The sequence below is a fragment of the Haematobia irritans genome, chromosome 4 (genome assembly GCF_050003625.1).
Source record: "Haematobia irritans isolate KBUSLIRL chromosome 4, ASM5000362v1, whole genome shotgun sequence".
Taxonomy (NCBI): Eukaryota; Metazoa; Arthropoda; class Insecta; order Diptera; family Muscidae; genus Haematobia; species Haematobia irritans.
The window spans coordinates 117671751-117690060 of record NC_134400.1 but is presented as its reverse complement, the minus strand read 5'-3'; the positions used below and the strand labels follow the sequence as shown (position 1 = coordinate 117690060).

The following is an 18310-nucleotide window of genomic DNA, read 5'->3' as shown; positions in this document are numbered from 1 at the left end:
CCTAGGTGGTTGCACTGCAATGTGGAACGCCGTTCGGACTCGGCTATAAAAAGGAGGTCCCTTTAGGAGGTTTTTAATTGTATCAAATATTAAAAATGTCCCTTCAACAGATGCGTTTAAAAAAGAATGTCATTGCATACTTGCTTGTATTTAGGAACATGGGTTGACTTCCCTTATTTTGTTTTCTCAAAATTAATGCCAGAATTGTTCCAAATTTTGTTGACAATTGCTCCACTTTATAAGATCTAAGATATTTTTTTTACCCCCAAAAATCCCCCCAAATAAAAGTTACCCCTAAAAATCCCCCTAAACGTGTAAAAAACCCTAAATTTGGGGGGGGGGAAACCCCCAACCAGGCAACACTGCTGCAAATAAACAAAACCATGGTGAATTGTCAAGGTATGTTTCTATATTAATTGGTCTATGGTTACACTTTGCCATGCTTTCCAATGTAGTACAGACCAAAACCCATCCAGTTTTAGTTGTGAATTATATCCAGCACGGCAATTCACCCATATTCACTTAAATAAAATTGAGTAGATTGGTGAAATATAGATGGTGCACTATTTCAAGCGACCACTATTTCCGCTCGGTAAAACGTGTTCGAAACATGTTCGAATATTCAATACACACCAGAGATATAGAGTATATACTTATTCATCTATATACGGACGTAAGATTCGGCCTGACCGAATCTTTTGTATACATATGCAATCAAGGGTATACCCTTCATCATGTATTGCGTAGAAACTTTTAGTAAAGGCTGTAATCGCCAATCGAATTATTTTGGGTGCGGTAATACTTGCCGATGGCAATGTATCTTTGAGCTTCTTAACATTGTCTTCTAAATTATAAGATAGTTCATATGGGTTATATGTATGTTAGACAAAAAAGCTGATATATAGGGGTGTCTATAAATAATTACGTACCCATGTATATATAATTATGACTTGATATGGACCAATTTTTGCATGGTTTTCATTGTACAAAATTTCAAACGAATCGGATGAAATTTGCTCCTCCAATGTAACATATCCTAAACCGATTTCAAGTAAATCGGTTTAGGCGTTTCCCAGCTTACCCGCAACATACAAACAAACATAGTTCGGATAGATGAGATTAACTTATATTGGTAGTCAGTATTTCTTAAATTATTTTAATATATGTATGTACATATTCTAAATAAATTATACCCTCTTAAACTTTTGTAGAGCCTCATATATGGTCAAACACTTTGTTTCGGGCATACAAAAGAATACGCACAATCCCAAGAGCATACAAAGAAATCCTATGGCGAAGGAGAAGACCATGTCACTTATGACCACTGAGGATGACACCAAGGCAAGGACCATTTGTAGAAGATTCTCCCCGGCCAGTATAACAGCTATGCATTTGGATTTTTGGGTGATTGTGAATGCCTCGGACATGTAGACACTGGCTGCAATTGAAATCCCCACACAAATGATGAATTGGAAGAGCAGCATCAAGCAGGCTACAATTTCCAAATCGCTTTGAACCACTGCCACATTGGGCTTTCCAAAAAACTCCAATATTCCACCAGTAATTAGCATGAAAATTGTGGCCGGCAACAATGTGGCCACACTCATTCTCCGACGGCCGTATTTATCAATGAGCAAACTGCCCAGTACACTGCCGCATACTCCCGCCGCTGCGATTGTATACAAGCAATTAGTGTCACAATCAAAGCCTAACCAGCTGGCAGACAGATAAATCCGATTAAATGGTTGAGACATTGTCAGAGCGACAAAGAGACGTAAGATGAATACCTTAAGTAATGGTCTTGCGTTAAGTTTCCGGAAGACAAACCATCCGCTCTGGTCAGCGTCAATACTCAAGAGTTGCAAACAATCTTCACGCAATCGCATAACTTCGGTGGTAGTCAGTTGGGTGTCAACAAGTCGCTTTAACGCTGCACTAGCTGCCAACTCTCTCTGCTGGCGCAGTAGAAGCAAAGGAGATTCGGTGCGTTGTTTTAAAGCTACGACAATCGAAACGAATCCTAGACATGCAACCACAAGTCCATGTACTTGTTCGGAATGTATGGAGCGTTGGCCTGAAATAGGAGACTCATATGCATACCATACATGCGTAAAAGTCAATTGGGTAAGTATGCCAAACCAGAGGCAACATCGTTCCATCGACATAACAAATCCTCGCAAATCCTTGTTAGCCATTTCCGGACCTACGGAGAAAGCCTGTACCTGCGAGATTGTCAAAGCTGCACCTTCAAATATACAACTAAATATTAGGGCAAAAAACATATTTGGTACAGCAATGAATAAGATTCCACCCAGTATCAGAAGAGATCCGCTGGCAACCTGAAACAATTAGAAGAAAGTTTCGATATTATTTTCAGTTTTTACACCCATAAAATGGTGACGGGGGTATAATAAGTTTGTCATTCCATTTGTAACACATCGAAATATAGATTTCCGACTATATAAAGTATATATATTCTTGGGAGAAATTGTAAGACGATATAAGCATGTCCATCTGTCTGTCTGTTGTAATAACGCTACAGCCTTCAATAATGGCGCTATCGTCTTGAAATTTGGCACAGATTCGTTTTTTGTTTGGAGGCAGGTCAAGTTCGAAGATGGGCTGTATCTTCCCGATTTGGGGTCTTGGGTTTATAAAAAGCGTAGTTTTTATCCAATTTGCCTGAAATTGGAAATCTAGAAGTATTTTAGGACCATCAAAAAGTGTACCGAAAATGGTCCATGGTCCATGTTTTGGTATAGCCCCCATATGGACCGATTTCCTGATTTTGCTTCTTGGGCGTCTAGAAACTGTATTTACTATCCTATTTCCCTGAAATTGGAAATCTAGAAATATTTTAAGACCAATAATTGGTGTGTTGAAAATGGGCGGTATCGGTCCATGTTTTGGTATAGCCCCCATATAGACCGATCTCCCGATTTTACTTCATGGGCGTCTAGAAACTATATTGACAATCCGATTTGCCTGAAATTGGAAATCTAGAGATATTTTGGGACCATAAAGAGATTTATCGAAAATGGTCAGTATCGGTCCATGTTTTGGTATAGCACCCATATGGACCGATTTCCCAAATTTCTTTCTTGGGCGTCTAGAAAGTGTATTTTCTATCCGATTGGCCTGAAATTGAAAATCAAGAGGTAGTTTAGAATCACAAATTGGTGTATTGAAAATGGTGCCTATCGGTTCATGTTTTTGTATAGCCCCCATATAGACTGATCTGCCGATTTTACTTCTTGGGCTTGTAGAATTCGTAGTTTTTACCCAATTTGTCTGAAATTTGAATTCTAGAGGTATTTGAGGACCTCTAAGAGGAGAGTCGAAAATGGTGAGAATTGGTCCATGTTTTGGTTTAGCCCCCACATAGACCTACCTCCCGAATTTATTTCTTGCGCTGCTAGAATCTGTAGTTTTGATCCACTTTGCCTGAAATTGGAATCATAGGTATTTTTGGACCACAAATATGTTAGCCGAATATGGTGTGTATCCAGTCATGTTTTGGTATAGCCCCCACATAGACCGATCTCCCGATTTAACTCCTTGGGCTTCTCAAAACCGTAGTTTTTATCCGATTTGCTCGAAAATGTAAATATACTGGTATTTTAGACCGTCGAAAATTTGTATCGCATTTAGTTTTACCGATCCCTTATGTAAGGTATCGATATAGATCTATTTCACTTCTTGCGGGTATAACAGGCATACTGATCATACAAATTGCTTGAAACTATAATTTCCAGATTTTACTCCTCGTACTCATTTTAATAATGGCGGTAAAAATCTACAGTTTTAAGATTTCAAATCAAGGCTTATTTCATCATTTACACGATATGTTTATGATTTCTTAAAAAATTCAAACAAAATTGGTTCTTATAAATCCGATCTAGTCTTCATAGGTAGAATTTTTAAATGTATCTTCGGAAAGCATACTGGTTGAACTGATCTGCTTAAGGGGAATATCTGTCATCAAATCCCCTGATATTCTATATTATATTATAAAGTAACCCGCTACGACGAAGAGTTTTCAACGTAAACTATTATATTTGATTCATTGTGGTGGGTATTTAAGATTCGGCCCGGCCGAACGTACTGCTGTATATACTTGTTTAATTGTTCTGTATTCAAATCATTGGGCAATCTTCTACATTTACTGTGAATTTCAAGGGGAGGTATACTTCTCCTCAACATACCGTCCAGGCCGAATCTTATGTACCCTCCACCATGGATTGCATAGAAACTTTTACTAAAGACTGTCATCCACAATCGAATTACTTGGGTTGCGGTAACACTTGCCGATGGCAAGGTATCTTAAAACTTTTTAACACCGTCTTCTCAATTGTTAGTTAGTCCATACGGGGTATATATTAAACAAAACAAAAAAAAAAAAAAAAACAAGTATATACAGCAGTAAGTTCGGCCGGGCCGAGTCTTAAATACCCACCACCATGAACCAAATATTAGGGTTTCCTTTGAAATTGCAGGAGGACTTGAGGACACTTCCCGAAGATAAATTTAAAGATTTCACCTATGAGGACTATATCAGATTCTGGATTTATAAGAACCATTTTTGTTTGAGGTTTAGAGGAATCATTAACATCTCTTGTAAGTGTGCAAGAAAATTATAAAATAACGTCTTGATTTGAAATCTTAAATCTGTAGAAGTAAAATCTGGAAATTTTACATTGAGTTTCAAGCAATTTTCATTATCAGTGCGCCTTCTACACCCTCAAGAAGTGAAGTCGGTCTATATGGAGGCATTACCAAATGGACCGATAAAAACTTAATCCGATACACGTTTTTGTGAGCCTAAAATACCAGAATATTTACAATTTCAGGCATATCAGATAAAAACTACGGTTTCTAGAAACCCAAGGTGTTAAATCGGGAGATCGTTCTTATGGGGGCTATACTAAAATATGGACCGATACTCACCATTTTCGGCACACCTCTTTGTGACCCGAAAATACCTCTAGATTTCCAATTTCAGGCAAATAGGATAAAAACTTCGGATTCTAGAAGCCCAAGAAGTAAAATTGGGAAATCGATCTATATGGGGGCTATACCAAAATATGGACCGATACTCACCATTTTCGTCACACTTCTTTATGGTCCTAAAATACCTCTAGATTTCCAATTTCAGACAAATTGGATAAAAACTACGGTTTCTATAAGCCCAAGACCCCAAATCGGGAGATCGGTCTATATGGGGGCTATATCAAAATATGGACCGATACTCACAATTTTTGGCACACGTATTTGTTATCCTACAATACCTCTATATTTCCAATTTCAGGTAAATTGAATAAAAACTGCGATTTCTTTAAGCCCAAGAAGTAAAATCGGGAGATCGGTCTATATGGGGGCTATACCAAAATATGGACCGATACTCACAATTTTTGGCACACATATTTGTGATCATACAATACCTCTAGATTTCCAATTTCAGGTAAATTGAATAAAAACAGCGGTTTCTATAAGCCCAAGAAGTAAAATCGGGAGATCGGTCTATATGGGGGCTATACCAAAACGTGGACCGATACTCACCATTTTTGGCACACGTATTTGTGGTCCTACAATACCTCTAGATTTCCAATTTCAGGTAAATTGAATAAAAACTGCGGTTTCTATAAGCCCAAGAAGTAAAATCGGGAGATCGGTCTATATGGGGGCTATACCAAAACATGGACCGATACTCACCATTTTTGGCACACCTCTTTATGGTCATAAAATACCTCCAGATTTCAAATTTCAGGCAAATTGGATAAAAACTACGATTTCTATAAGCCCAAGACCCCAAATCGGGAGGTCGGTTTATATGGGGACTATATCAAAACCTGGGCCGATATAGCCCATCTTCGAACTTGACCTGCCTGCAGACAAAAGACGAGATTGTGCAAAATTTCAGCACGATTGCTTCATTATTGAAGACTGTAGCGTGATTACAACAGACAGACAGACGGACATCGTTATATCGTCTTAGAATTTCTCCCTGATCAAGAATATATATACTTTATATAGTCGGAAATCGATATTTCGATGTGTTACAAACGGAATGACAAACTTTTTATACCCCCGTCACCATTCTATGGTGGTGGGTATAAAAAAGGCCGATTAAATTCGTACATAATTCAGTTTGACAAAATTTTCTATAGCAATAAAATTTGACAAAATTTTCTATAGAAATAAAATTTTTACAAATTTGTCTATACAAATAAAATCTTGAAAAAAATTTTGTATAGTAATAAAATTTTTACAAAATTTTCTATAGTAATAAAATTATGACAAAATTTTGTATACCCGTGTAAAAATTGAGAGATCTAATCATGTCTAATAATATCAAAGTATATATAATTATATCTGCTCAGATATGGTCGTAGATATAAATAGATCTACGGAGATATGTTATGTATAGTGTTATATATGATTAGATCTGATTCAAGATCTCATTATATATGTTGTTATATCTATTTATATCAGTCATATCTGGTAAGATCTAATTATATATCGTCATATATGACATCATATCTAATTATATATATATCTCCATATCTAATTATATATATCGCATTAAATCATGAACCAGTTGTGTAACACGGATAAAAAAATATTTGTATATGTTTGTGTGTAAAAATAATGTGTTTGTTATGAGAATACTAACGTGATATACTTGGTTACAAGCACGTATGTATGGTCGCACATCAAAACATATGGTGACATAACCAAAAAATCTTTATATGTTGTGACAGTTTCAAGAAACCCTTTTAAATATAATTTTGAAGTGTCTTCATAAAATGCTTAACTTTCAGACACAACCGTCTTTTTGTTTTCAAAAATGTCACCCCATAACTATCACCATTAGCAACGCCTGTTGTTATTAAATTTGAAAAAATATATATCAAATATTTGATAATGCGAGTTTCATATTTTTATTTCATATAAAAATCGAATGTCTTCTCATTTTTCGAGGAAGATAAAGGAGTATGAGAAGCTGTGATAGGGTAAGTTTTTTATTTTGTTCCTATTTTTATATATTGAATATTTTCTCTGTTTTAGGAGGATGAATTTATGGTAGCCCAGGATAAGATTAAAAGAAGACAGAGGAAGACAACGTAAAGATTTATGACCAGGCCATATCCGAAGTTGCGATAGAAGGAAGTATTTTCCAATATCAAAAAGAATACAAATTTGGAGATGATTTGCATTGTGAACCGGATACATTCCCGTGCAATTAGTTATAGTATGGCATTTGGAGCTTCGCACAAACCATTCAATACAGCGCTGGTTTAAATTATTGGGTACGAGATGCAAATTTTGGTAAGTATATGTATTATTTGCAAATATATCTTTAAATACTGATAATTCTTCTGTATATTTTATATTTTTCAGAGTTTTCATTCCGAGTAGCAAAATAAAGGAATTGCGAGACTCATTTAAAGAACTGTTTGCAGAGAGCAATGTACTAACGCCTTGGGAAATTTAAATGCCAGGACCCTTGGTGGCTATGTATATATTTTGTTTTTTAATTCTTAGGCTTTTATACCTAGACATATATATAATGTACATATGTTTGATCCAACTTATAATATTAAATACTCTTTTCATTATAAAACAATAAAATAAATCTTTTTTATTAATTACTGTAATTTCACTAATTTTGGAAATTTGTAGATAAAATTATATATAATTAGATATATTAACATCTAATTATATCAAATTAGATATAATTAGATATAATTAGATGTGGGCCAAATTTGAGATCTGATCAGATCTAATTCCTTTAGAATTAGATCTGATCAGATATTACCATTTTTCGGATCTGTCCAGATCTGCCTACATATACTATCATATCTAATCAGATATGGCAGGAGATCTAATAATATCTGGCCAGATCCACCAATTTTTACACGGGTAGTAATAAAATTTTGACAAAATTTTCTATAGAAGTAAAATTTTGGTAGATTATACCATTTTTGATAGATTATAGATTGTACCAAATTTCACCACGTACCAAATTTCAAACGGGTCGGATGAATTTTTCGCCTCCAATAGCTCCGGAGGTCACATCTGGGGATCGGTTTAAATGGAGCTTATATATAATTAAGACCGGTATGGACAAATCTTTGCATGGTTATTAGTGACCATATACTAACACCACGTACCAAATTTCAACCGGATCGGGTGAATTTTGCTCTTCCAAGGGGCTCCGGAGGTCAAATATGGGGATAGGTTTATATGGGGGCTACATATATTTATGGACCGATATGGACCAATTCTTACATGGTTGTCAGAGACCATATACTAACACCACGTACCAAATTTCAACCGAATCGGATGAATTTTGCTCATCCATGAGGCTCTGAAGGTCAAATCTGGGGATCGGTTTATATGGGGGCTATATAATTATAGACCTATTTGGACCAATTTGTGCATAGCTGTGAGAGACCATATACTAATACTATGTACCAAATTTCAAGCGGATCGGATGAATTTTGCTCCTCCAAGAGACTCCGCAAGCCAAATCTGAGCGTCGGTTTAACATATATGCACCCAGAGAAGGAATATGATCACCTCAAACATGTTTTAAGAGCAAAATGTTATCTTTGGGTGGTGACCATGTAACATGGTTTTCGTAACCATGTTATTTTCTCGGAAATCATGTATCTGATTTCGGCAAGCAGGTTATATTTGACGAGTGACAAACATGTTACATTGTCACCATACAAAAATAACATTTTGCTCTTGAAACATGTTTGAGGTGATCATATTCCTTCTCTGCGTGTGGGGGCTATACATTTGCAATACCATCCGACCTACATCAATAACAACTACTTGTGCCAAGTTTCAAGTCGATAGCTTGTTTCGTTCGGAAGTTAGCGTGATTTCACCAGACGGACGGACGGACATGCTTAGATCGACTCAGAATTTCACCACGACCCAGAATATATATACTGTATGGGATCTTAGAGCAATATTTCCATGTGTCACAAACGGAATGACAAAGTTAATATACCCCCATTCTACACAGAAAAAAATTTCCGTAGTTAAACTAACGCTCAATTTAACTTATTTTTATTGGAAAAATATTATGTGCTAGTAGTTAAATTTTATACTTTTTTTTCGAAATTTTCTACAGCTTAATGAAATCTTACTTTTTTTAAGTATGTCTCAAAAATTGTATGAACTAAACGTGGGTATAAAGTTCAATGACCGTACACATAAGTTCAATATGAACTAAAGCAAAAGAAGATTTTCGTACGATTCCAAAAAATAGTAAGAATGAACTACTGTATGGTTAAAATTGTCATGGTATGGCGCCAATGATTTTCTTCTTTACTTTTACTTAATTTTTATACCCCCCACCATAGAATGGTGACGGGGGTATAATAAGTTTGTCATTCCGTTTGTAACACATCGAAATATCGATTTCCGACTATATAAAGTATATATATTCTTGATCAGGGAGAAATTCTAAGACGATATGACCATGTCCGTCTGTCTGTCTGTTGTAATCACGCTACAGTCTTCAATAATGAAGCAATCGTGCTGAAATTTTGCACAAACTCAAACTTTTGTCTGCAGGCAGGTCAAGTTCGAAGATGGGCTATATCGGCCCAGGTTTTGATATAGTCCCCATATAAACCGACCTCCCGATTTGGGATCTTAGGCTTATAGAAACCGTAGTTTTTATCCAATTTGCCTGAAATTTGAAATCTAGAGGTATTTGAGGACCATTAAGAGGTGTGGCAAAAATGGTGAGTATCGGACCATGTTTTGATATAGCCCCATATTAGGCTGTCCATTACATCTCTTTTAAAGAGAACATGTTCTCTTTTTGTGTTCATATCTTTTTGTTCACTCTCTTTTTTTAGTGCCGGATTTTTATGTCCAACAGTGCTCTTTATGTACTCTATTTCAAAAAAATCCTAGATTGATGGAATTTTATTTATTTAATAAGAATTCGCCACAATTGTTCGCCACTAATTGTTTACTGGGTTAAATCTGTTGACAAATTAAAGGCCGGAACACAATTGCGACGTTTCGACGTACGGCGTAAAAATTAGAAATATATGTAATTGAACGTACGACGTAAATACGCCAATACGTTGTCGTCGTCAATTTATTTTGTTTATTTTTTTAAGAAAATGTGATTCTTTTTGTTTTTTATTGTTTTATTATATATTTATTTCGTTGTTTCTATCATTAGAAACTATTATTATTTTAATTTTAACATCAATATTTAATAAAGAATTTTTTTATTGTAAACTCTTTTTTAGTTCAAATGTTCTCTTTTTTTAAAGCGAAAGTTGTCTTTTGAAAATTATCCATATGGAAACCCTACCCCATATAGACCGATCTCCCGATGTTTTTTTCTTGGGCTTCTAGAATCCGTAGTTTTTATCCAATTTGCCTGAAATTGATAATCTGGTGGTTTTTTAGGACTATAGATAGGTGTGCAAGAAATGATTTTATTTTTGGAGATTCTAGAAACCGTAGTTCTTATCCAATTTGCCTGAAATTGGAAATCTAGACGTTTTTTAGGACCATAAATAGGTGTACCGAATATATTGTGTGTCGGCCCTCTCCTATAAACCGCCACTCCGATTTGGGGTCTAGATTCTAGAACTACAATTACATGTGCTGAATATTGTGCGTATCCGTCAACGTTTTTGGCATAGCCTCCATAAGACCGATTTCCCGATTTAACTCATTGGGTTTCTAGAAACCGTAGTTTTTATCCGATTTGGCTGAAATTGTAAATATACTGGAATTTAAACTCACAAAACGTGTACCGGATTTAGTTTTTATCGGTCCAATTGGTAATGACTCCATATAGACCGATTTCACTTTTTGAAGGTATAGATGGCGCACTGATCATGAAAATTTCATTAAACTGATTGTATAATTTCCAAATTGTACTTCTCGTAATCATTTAAATAATGGGGGTAAAATCTACAGATTTTAGATTTTAAATCAAGGCGTTATTTCATCATTTCCTTGCACACCTATAAGAGATGTTTATAGTTCCATTAAAACTCAAACAAAAGTGGTTCTTAAAAATGAAGAATCTGATCTAGTTTTTAAAGGTAAAATCTTTAAATTTATCTTCGGGAAGCGTACTGGCTGAAATTTTTAAAGCAAACTATAATATTTGATTCATGGTGGTGGGTATTTAAGATTCGGCACGGCCGAACTTACTGCTGTATATATTTGTTTATTTTTATTCTTTCATTTCTGTGACGTTTCAATTAAAAAATTAATTGACTCAATAAATATCGTGATTGAATCAGAATTTTTTTGTGTGTATAAATATCAATTTCTGACTTTATATCTATAGTCATATAACGAAGTCCGTCTGTCTGGCTGTCTGTTGGCTACAACATTCAATAATGAACCTCGTATTTTGTGTACGGGCAGATCAAGGTCGAAGATGGGCTACATTGGCCTAGGTATATAGCCCCCATATAAACAGACCACCTTTGGAGGTCTTCACCTTCCTGAAATTTATAAAATTCAGATCGTAGAGGTACTTTTGCCGAATATAGTGTGAATCGGTCAATATTTTATTATTGTTACGCATTTTTTCCCTCTAGAATACGTAGAATTTTGCAAGGAATGCTGTTAAGCAAATAGAAGAACAAGGTTCAAAATACTGATCCAACTTCGTTAAAAGTTTGCAAAAAAAAAAATTATTTTAAGACCAATATCTCTCTTGTACAGGAGATTAAAAGTTCTATCTAGTATAGGAAATTTGATGGAAACCGGTTCATATGTTAATTGCGGATTTGACAGCTAAAACAAAATTGTATAACCTGAGGCGACCAAATTTAAACGCCTATACGCCAGCCCGTGGACCAACTAGAGATCCAAAAACTTGCAAACTTAGAGGAGAACACATCAGCTTTCACACAAAGAAAAAACTTTGTAATATTTTTATCCATTCAGAAGTTTCAGAATTATTTGCAAATGAACAGCGATTTGGAACCACGGTTGCCACTCGAGCCAAAAATAATCTACCAAATTTTATCTAATGTTTGATCTCGTCATATGTGGAATTATATATAATAATATCTAATAGTGTCTCATCATATCTAAGTAAGTCTGCTTGGATCCAAGGCGGCCAATTTTGAGATCTAATCATATCTACTTAGATCCCCCAATTTTTACACGGGAAATAGAAAAATCTTATCTTGCATTGCTTGATTACATTTTTGTGGTTATTATACAAACAATTACTTTTATAGAAAATTTTGCCAAAATTTTATTTCTATAGAAAATTTTGTCAAAATTTTATTTCTATAGAAAATTTTGTCAACATTTTATTTCTATAGAAAATTTTGTCAAAATTTTATTTCTATAGAAAATTTTGTCAAATTTTTATTTCTATAAAAAATTTTGTCAAAATTTTATTTCTATAGGAAATTTTTGTCAAAATTTTATTTCTGTAGAAACTTTTGCCAAAATTTTATTTCTGTAGAAAATTTTGCCAAAGTTTTATTTTCCCATTCGTTTTGTTTTTTATACCCACCACCATAGAATGGTGACGGGGATATAATAATAATTGTCATTCCGTTTGTAACACATCGAAATATCGATTTCCGACTATATAAAGTATATATATTCTTGATCAGGGAGAAATTCTAAGACGATATAACGATGTCCGTCTGTCTGTCCGTCTGTCTGTCTGTTGTAATCACGCTACAGTCTTCAATAATGAAGCAATCGTGCTGAAATTTTGCACAAACTCGTCTCTTGTCTGCAGGCAGGTCAAGTTCGAAGATGGGCTATATCGGTCCAGGTTTTTATATAGTCCCCATATAAACCGACCTTCCGATTTGGGGTCTTGGGCTTATAAAAATCGTAGTTTTTATCCTATTTGCCTGAAATTTGAAATCTAGAGGTATTTTATGACCATGAAGAGGTGTGTCCATGTTTTGGTATAGCCCCCATATAGACCGATCTCCCGATTTTACTTCATGGGCTTATAGAAACCGCAGTTTTTATTCAATTTACCTGAAATTGGAAACCTAGAGGTATTGTAGGACCACAAATACGTGCGCCAACAATTGTGAGTATCGGCCCATATTTTGGTATAGCCCCCATATAGACCGATCTCCCGATTTTACTTATTGGGCTTATAGAAATCGCAGTTTTTATTCAATTTACCTGAAATTGGAAATCTAGAGGTATTGTATGATCACAAATACGTGTGCCAAAAATTGTGAGTATCGGTCCATGTTTTGGTATGGTCCCCATATAAAACGACCTCCCGATTTGGGGTCTTGGGCTTATAGAAACCGTAGTTTTTATCCAATTTGTCTGAAATTGGAAATCTAGAGGTATTTTAGGACCATAAAGAGGTGTGCCGAAAATGGTGAGTATCGGTCCATATTTTGGTATAGCCCCCATATAGACCGATTTCCCGATTTTGCTTCTTGTGCTTCTAGAATCCGAAGTTTTTATCCTATTTGCCTGAAATTGGAAATCTAGAGGTATTTTCGGGTCATAAAGATGTGTGCCGAAAACGGTGAGTATCGGTCCATATTTTAGTATAGCCCCCATAAGAACGATCTCCCGATTTAACTCCTTGGGTTTCTAGAAACAGTAGTTTTTATCTGATTTGCCTGAAATTGTAAATATTCTGGTATTTTAGGCTCACAAAAACGTGTATCGGATTAAGTTTTTATGGGTCCATTTGGTAATGCCTCCATATAGACCGACTTCACTTCTTGAGGGTGTAGAAGGCGCACTGATCATGAAAATTGCTGGAAACTCAATGTAAAATATCCAGATTTTACTTCTACAGATTTAAGATTTCAAATCAAGACGTTATTTTATAATTTTCTTGCACAAAATTTTATTTTTGTAGAAAATTATGTCAAAATTTTATTTTTGTAGAAAATTTTGTCAAAATTTTATTTTTGTAGAAAATTTTGTCAAAATTTTTTTTTTTATAGAAAACTTTGTCAAAAATTTATTTCTGTAGAAATTTTTGTTAAAATTTTATTTCAATATAAAATTTTGTCAAAATTTTATTTCTATAGAAAGGTTAGTCAACATTTTATTTCTATAGACAATTTTGTCAATATTTTATTTCTATAGAATGTTTTGTCAAAATTTTATTTCTGTATAAATGTTTTGTCAAAATTTAGTTGCAAAATCTACCAAAACATCAATAATTCTACCAATCTACCAAGCAGTAAAAAATCTACTATTTTTGGTAGAATTCTACAAACTGTGGCAACCGTGTTTGGAAAAATTTGTCGAGTATCTTCTAGTAGAAAACTTGCCAAAAATTTACATTGTTCTCTTAGAATTGTTTACTAATTTTTGGGGTTGAGGAACGGTTCTAGTGAGAATTGGTAAAAGTACTAGCTACGAGTAGGTAAAGGAACACAAGTAATGTTTGAATTTAAATGTGTGACGAAATATACCGATAAAAAATCTGTGATTGGGGAGGGGTGTGCTAACATTTTTCAGGGGGTGGTTCCCCCTATCTACGTCAATGATAATGTACCTACTTACGTGTGCTATATTCTTGGTAATGCGTCCAACAAATGCAGAAGCGGTTATGCATCCCAGTAATCCGCCTATAAATAAAGCCGCAGTCAAGAGATTACTATTGTACTCATAGTCGAAGTATGGGGGTGGAGCTTCGAAAATGGTCCAAGCCAATTTCAAGCCTCCAGCGAAAAACACTAAAGATGCTACAAATGTCATTATTACACCAAAAATTCGCACTTCAACTATAAACCATTGGCTCTATACCTGGAATCATAAGCTCCAATTGATAACGGCAATGCCACAATTGTTGGAAGCATGTCTGAGTTTCTTCCTCCTTGATTGTGGGTAATAAAGGCATGTTTCTCTGTCTAATTGATGATATCCTAAGTTGACCAATTCATCGTGTTAAAAGGTAAAATCTCAAAATGGAAACATTGCGTACTCGTTCAGTGGATTTGCGGTATGAAAATCACATCGATTACTGACTTCTTCTTCTTCAAACAACTGGCTATACTAATTCAAATAACTTTCTTGCTAGTGGGACCACAAACCAAATCAATAAATATTAAATAAATATTCGCAATTTACGATGGGCGAATATCATTTCAGCTCACTTAATTACACCGACTTCACATTTAGTGTCACTACTCAGTTTTCCCGCAATCAAATTCACCCAGAGAGATTGGTGGGGCCACTGCACAGTGGTGATAAAATCGAAAATGTTATTGAAAATTTAAGAAAAATACTAAGAAGAATACTAGAAAGGAATGCTTTTTCAAGGTAGGCTGAATGTGGTCTCTAGACAAAAATCCGCTTCTACGCTTTTCGATATACACAATCTGATTCAATCACGAAAATAATTGATCCAATTAATTTTTTATTTGAAATTTCTTCAATCACGAAATTGATAATATCAATCGTATAGCTAATTATAGAGCATTGCATCGGTCATATATTTTTGTGTTCGAGAACATCTCGAAGCCCAACAAGTAAGGTAGAGATTTGTAGTCGTTCCCGTTTGGACCGATGTTTGTAAGTTCGAATACAACCATAACTCGTTCTCGTTTGTGTTGTATGAAACGGTCAATCAAACAACTTCAGTCTTCGGGATCAAACACAATGAGTCAAATTGTTTTCGAAAACAAAGTGAAGGAATCGAGGATTTCGAATCTTTTTTTGCCCTCACGTAGTAACAATAACAACAACTTTTATATGTATTGTACGTTTGTTTAGTTGTAAGTTGATGGAAAGGCGCTTGTGTATGAAGTAAAAAAAATAACATAAAGTGGACAAAACCTTCTGCATTTCTATGTATGTACCTTTTGTATTAACAGCAAAACAAAATATTGATCTAGTTTTTAGTAGAAACATTTGGGATGATATTTTTGGGCATTATAGTAAGTAATCGTTAAAAATGCAATTAATTTTTTCGTATAAAAAATAAGGGGCATTCGTATTTAAAGGAAATAAAACATTTTTCCTTTTTGTATAGAAATAACATTTTGACAAAATTTTCCATAGAAATAAAATGTCGACAAAATTTTCTATTGAAATAAAATTTTCACAAATTTTTTTATAGAAATAAAATGTTGATAAAATTTTCTATAGAAATAAAATTTTGACCAAATTTTCTATAAAAATAAAATATTTGATAAAATTTTCTATAGAAATAAAATTTTGATTAAATTTTTTATAGAAATACGATGTTGACAAAATTTTCTATAGAAATAAAATTTTGAGAAAATGTTAATAATTTTCTATAGAAATAAAATTTTATAGATTTACTCGTTTGCGAATAAGTTCATTTTCTTTACTTCTAAAAAAATTTCCCTGAAGACGAACATCGGAGATGTTTCGAAATATTGGATAATATTAAATAAAAATACAACTCAAAAAAACAACAACATCTGTTTTTATTCATATGACCTCAAGCCGAACTATACAAATATAATGTTGATAAAATTTTCTATAAAAATAAAATTTTGACAAAATTTTCTATAGAAATAAAATTTTGACAAAATTTTCTATAGAAATACAATTTTGATAGAATTTTCTATAGAAATAGAATTTTGATAGAATTTTCTATAGAAATAGAATTTTGATAATTTTTTTTATAGATATTAACAACATTTTCTATAGAAATAAAATTTTGACAAAATTTTCTATAGAAATAAAATTATGACAACATATTTTATAGAAATAAAATTTTGATAAAATTTTCTATAGAAATAAAATTTTGATAAAAATTTTTATAGAAATAAAATTTTCACAAAGTTTTCTATAGAAATAAAATTTTAATAAAATTTTCTATAGAAATACAATGTTGATAAAATTTTCTATACAAATAAAATTTTGATAAAATATGGCCCGTTTGCAATACCATCCGACCTACATCAATGACAACTACTTATGCCAAGTTTCAAGTCGATAGATTGTTTCGTTCGGAAGTTAGCGTGATTTCAACAGACGGTCGGACGGACATGCGTAGATCGACTCAGAATTTCACCTCGACCCAGAATATATATACTTTATGGGGGTCTTAGAGCAATATTTCGAAGTATTACAAACGGAATGACAAACTTAATATACACCCCTCCCTATGGTGGATGGTATAAAAAACAGACAAAAAATACAAAAATAAATTTACTTTTGCTAGTTACATATAAAAACATAACAAATTTAAACATTTACCTTGTTAGAATTACTCATTTTATCGTCAATAAGCTTAACTATTAATTACACACGTATATCTAAAGAAACACAAACTGTATGACTTCTTTTCTCATTAAGCATGATTCCATTTTTTGTCATAACATACTCGAGAACGTTGCAAATTCCCGAAACTCCCGCTAAATGTTCGAGTATTCTCGATTATCCCGTTTTACCAAATGCAATCGAATGTTTGCTTGCGACCGAGAATGGAAACAAATGCACAACTTCAATGATGTGACGTCACAACAACATTCACTCGATACTGAATTATTTGGTGTGATTCAAACCATGTCTCATTCATACATTTACATTCATTCGAACCGATTCGATCAAGCCAGTGTTCTCATTCTATTCATTCGATCAACGAAGATTATTCAGTCTTCTCGAACAATTTCATGAGTGCAGTTGTGTGCGCTATGAATGAATGTTCTCATGCAATGCTCTAGCTAATTAGAAATAAAAAAATATTTGATTAAAAAATTAATGTACTTCTTCTAGCACTTTCAATTAATTGTTTAATTGGTTCAATTAAAATTTTAATAGATTTTGGTCGAAATCTAACTCAATTAATTGTTATAATTGAGGTGAGCAATTATTTTTTGTTTATTTATTTATAATTACTTTTAATTTTTTTTAATTTTTCCTTTCAGAGTTCATACTTTTTGGTAAGTTTTCTGATTATGTATATACTCGTAGTTGGCATTTTCCTTAGATTTGATTTTTAATTTAATGAACTAATTAATAGCATGAAACTAATTAATTCCGAATAAAATTTTTAATTATTTGTTTAATAAATATTTTTCTTAGATTTGCACAGGGCGTAGAATTAACTTACTTTGTATGTCAATTTTAGTTGAAATCGGCACAGATTAAGATATAGGTCCCATATTACAGGTTGGCTGATAAGTCCCCGGTCTAACAAAGAAACACATTTTTTCTCAAAATTCGTTTTTATTATTCAACATAGTTCCCTTCAAGAGCGATACAACGATTATGACGACCTTTCAATTTTTTGATACCATTTTGATAGTACTCCTTCGGTTTTGCCTCAAAATAGGCCTCAGTTTCGGCGATCACCTCT

The 18310-nt window shown here is 33.7% G+C and overlaps 1 protein-coding gene across 3 annotated transcripts; it reads right to left on the bottom strand.

The window, feature by feature from the left end:
• Nucleotides 1-1104: 1104 nt before the first annotated feature.
• On the bottom strand, nucleotides 1105-15138 carry LOC142234576 (uncharacterized). Of its 3 annotated transcripts, XM_075305743.1 has the most exons (4): nucleotides 14782-15138; nucleotides 14539-14720; nucleotides 1788-2339; nucleotides 1559-1716 (listed from the first exon to the last, which is right to left on the bottom strand). In XM_075305743.1, exons 1-4 carry the CDS (start codon nucleotides 14873-14875, stop codon nucleotides 1702-1704), a joined length of 843 nt encoding a protein of 280 aa, XP_075161858.1. In that variant the 5' UTR covers nucleotides 14876-15138; the 3' UTR covers nucleotides 1559-1701. The 3 variants fall into 3 exon arrangements, with proteins under 3 accessions (XP_075161857.1, XP_075161856.1, XP_075161858.1); XM_075305742.1 differs by having other exon boundaries at nucleotides 1105-2339; nucleotides 14539-14603; nucleotides 14782-15137; XM_075305741.1 differs by having other exon boundaries at nucleotides 1105-2339; nucleotides 14782-15135.
• Nucleotides 15139-18310: the final 3172 nt, after the last annotated feature.

Bases quoted from the DNA above. Each gene is read 5' to 3' on its own strand.
- LOC142234576 (XM_075305741.1), bottom strand. From the start codon at position 14,875: ATGCCTTTATTACCCACAATCAAGGAGGAAGAAACTCAGACATGCTTC. The intron at 14,721-14,781 runs GTATAGAGCCAA...TGACATTTGTAG, and splicing joins ATTGGAGCTTATGATTCCAG to CATCTTTAGTGTTTTTCGCT. The intron at 2,340-14,538 runs GTAAGTAGGTAC...TAATTGTTTCAG, and splicing joins TTACCAAGAATATAGCACAC to GTTGCCAGCGGATCTCTTCT.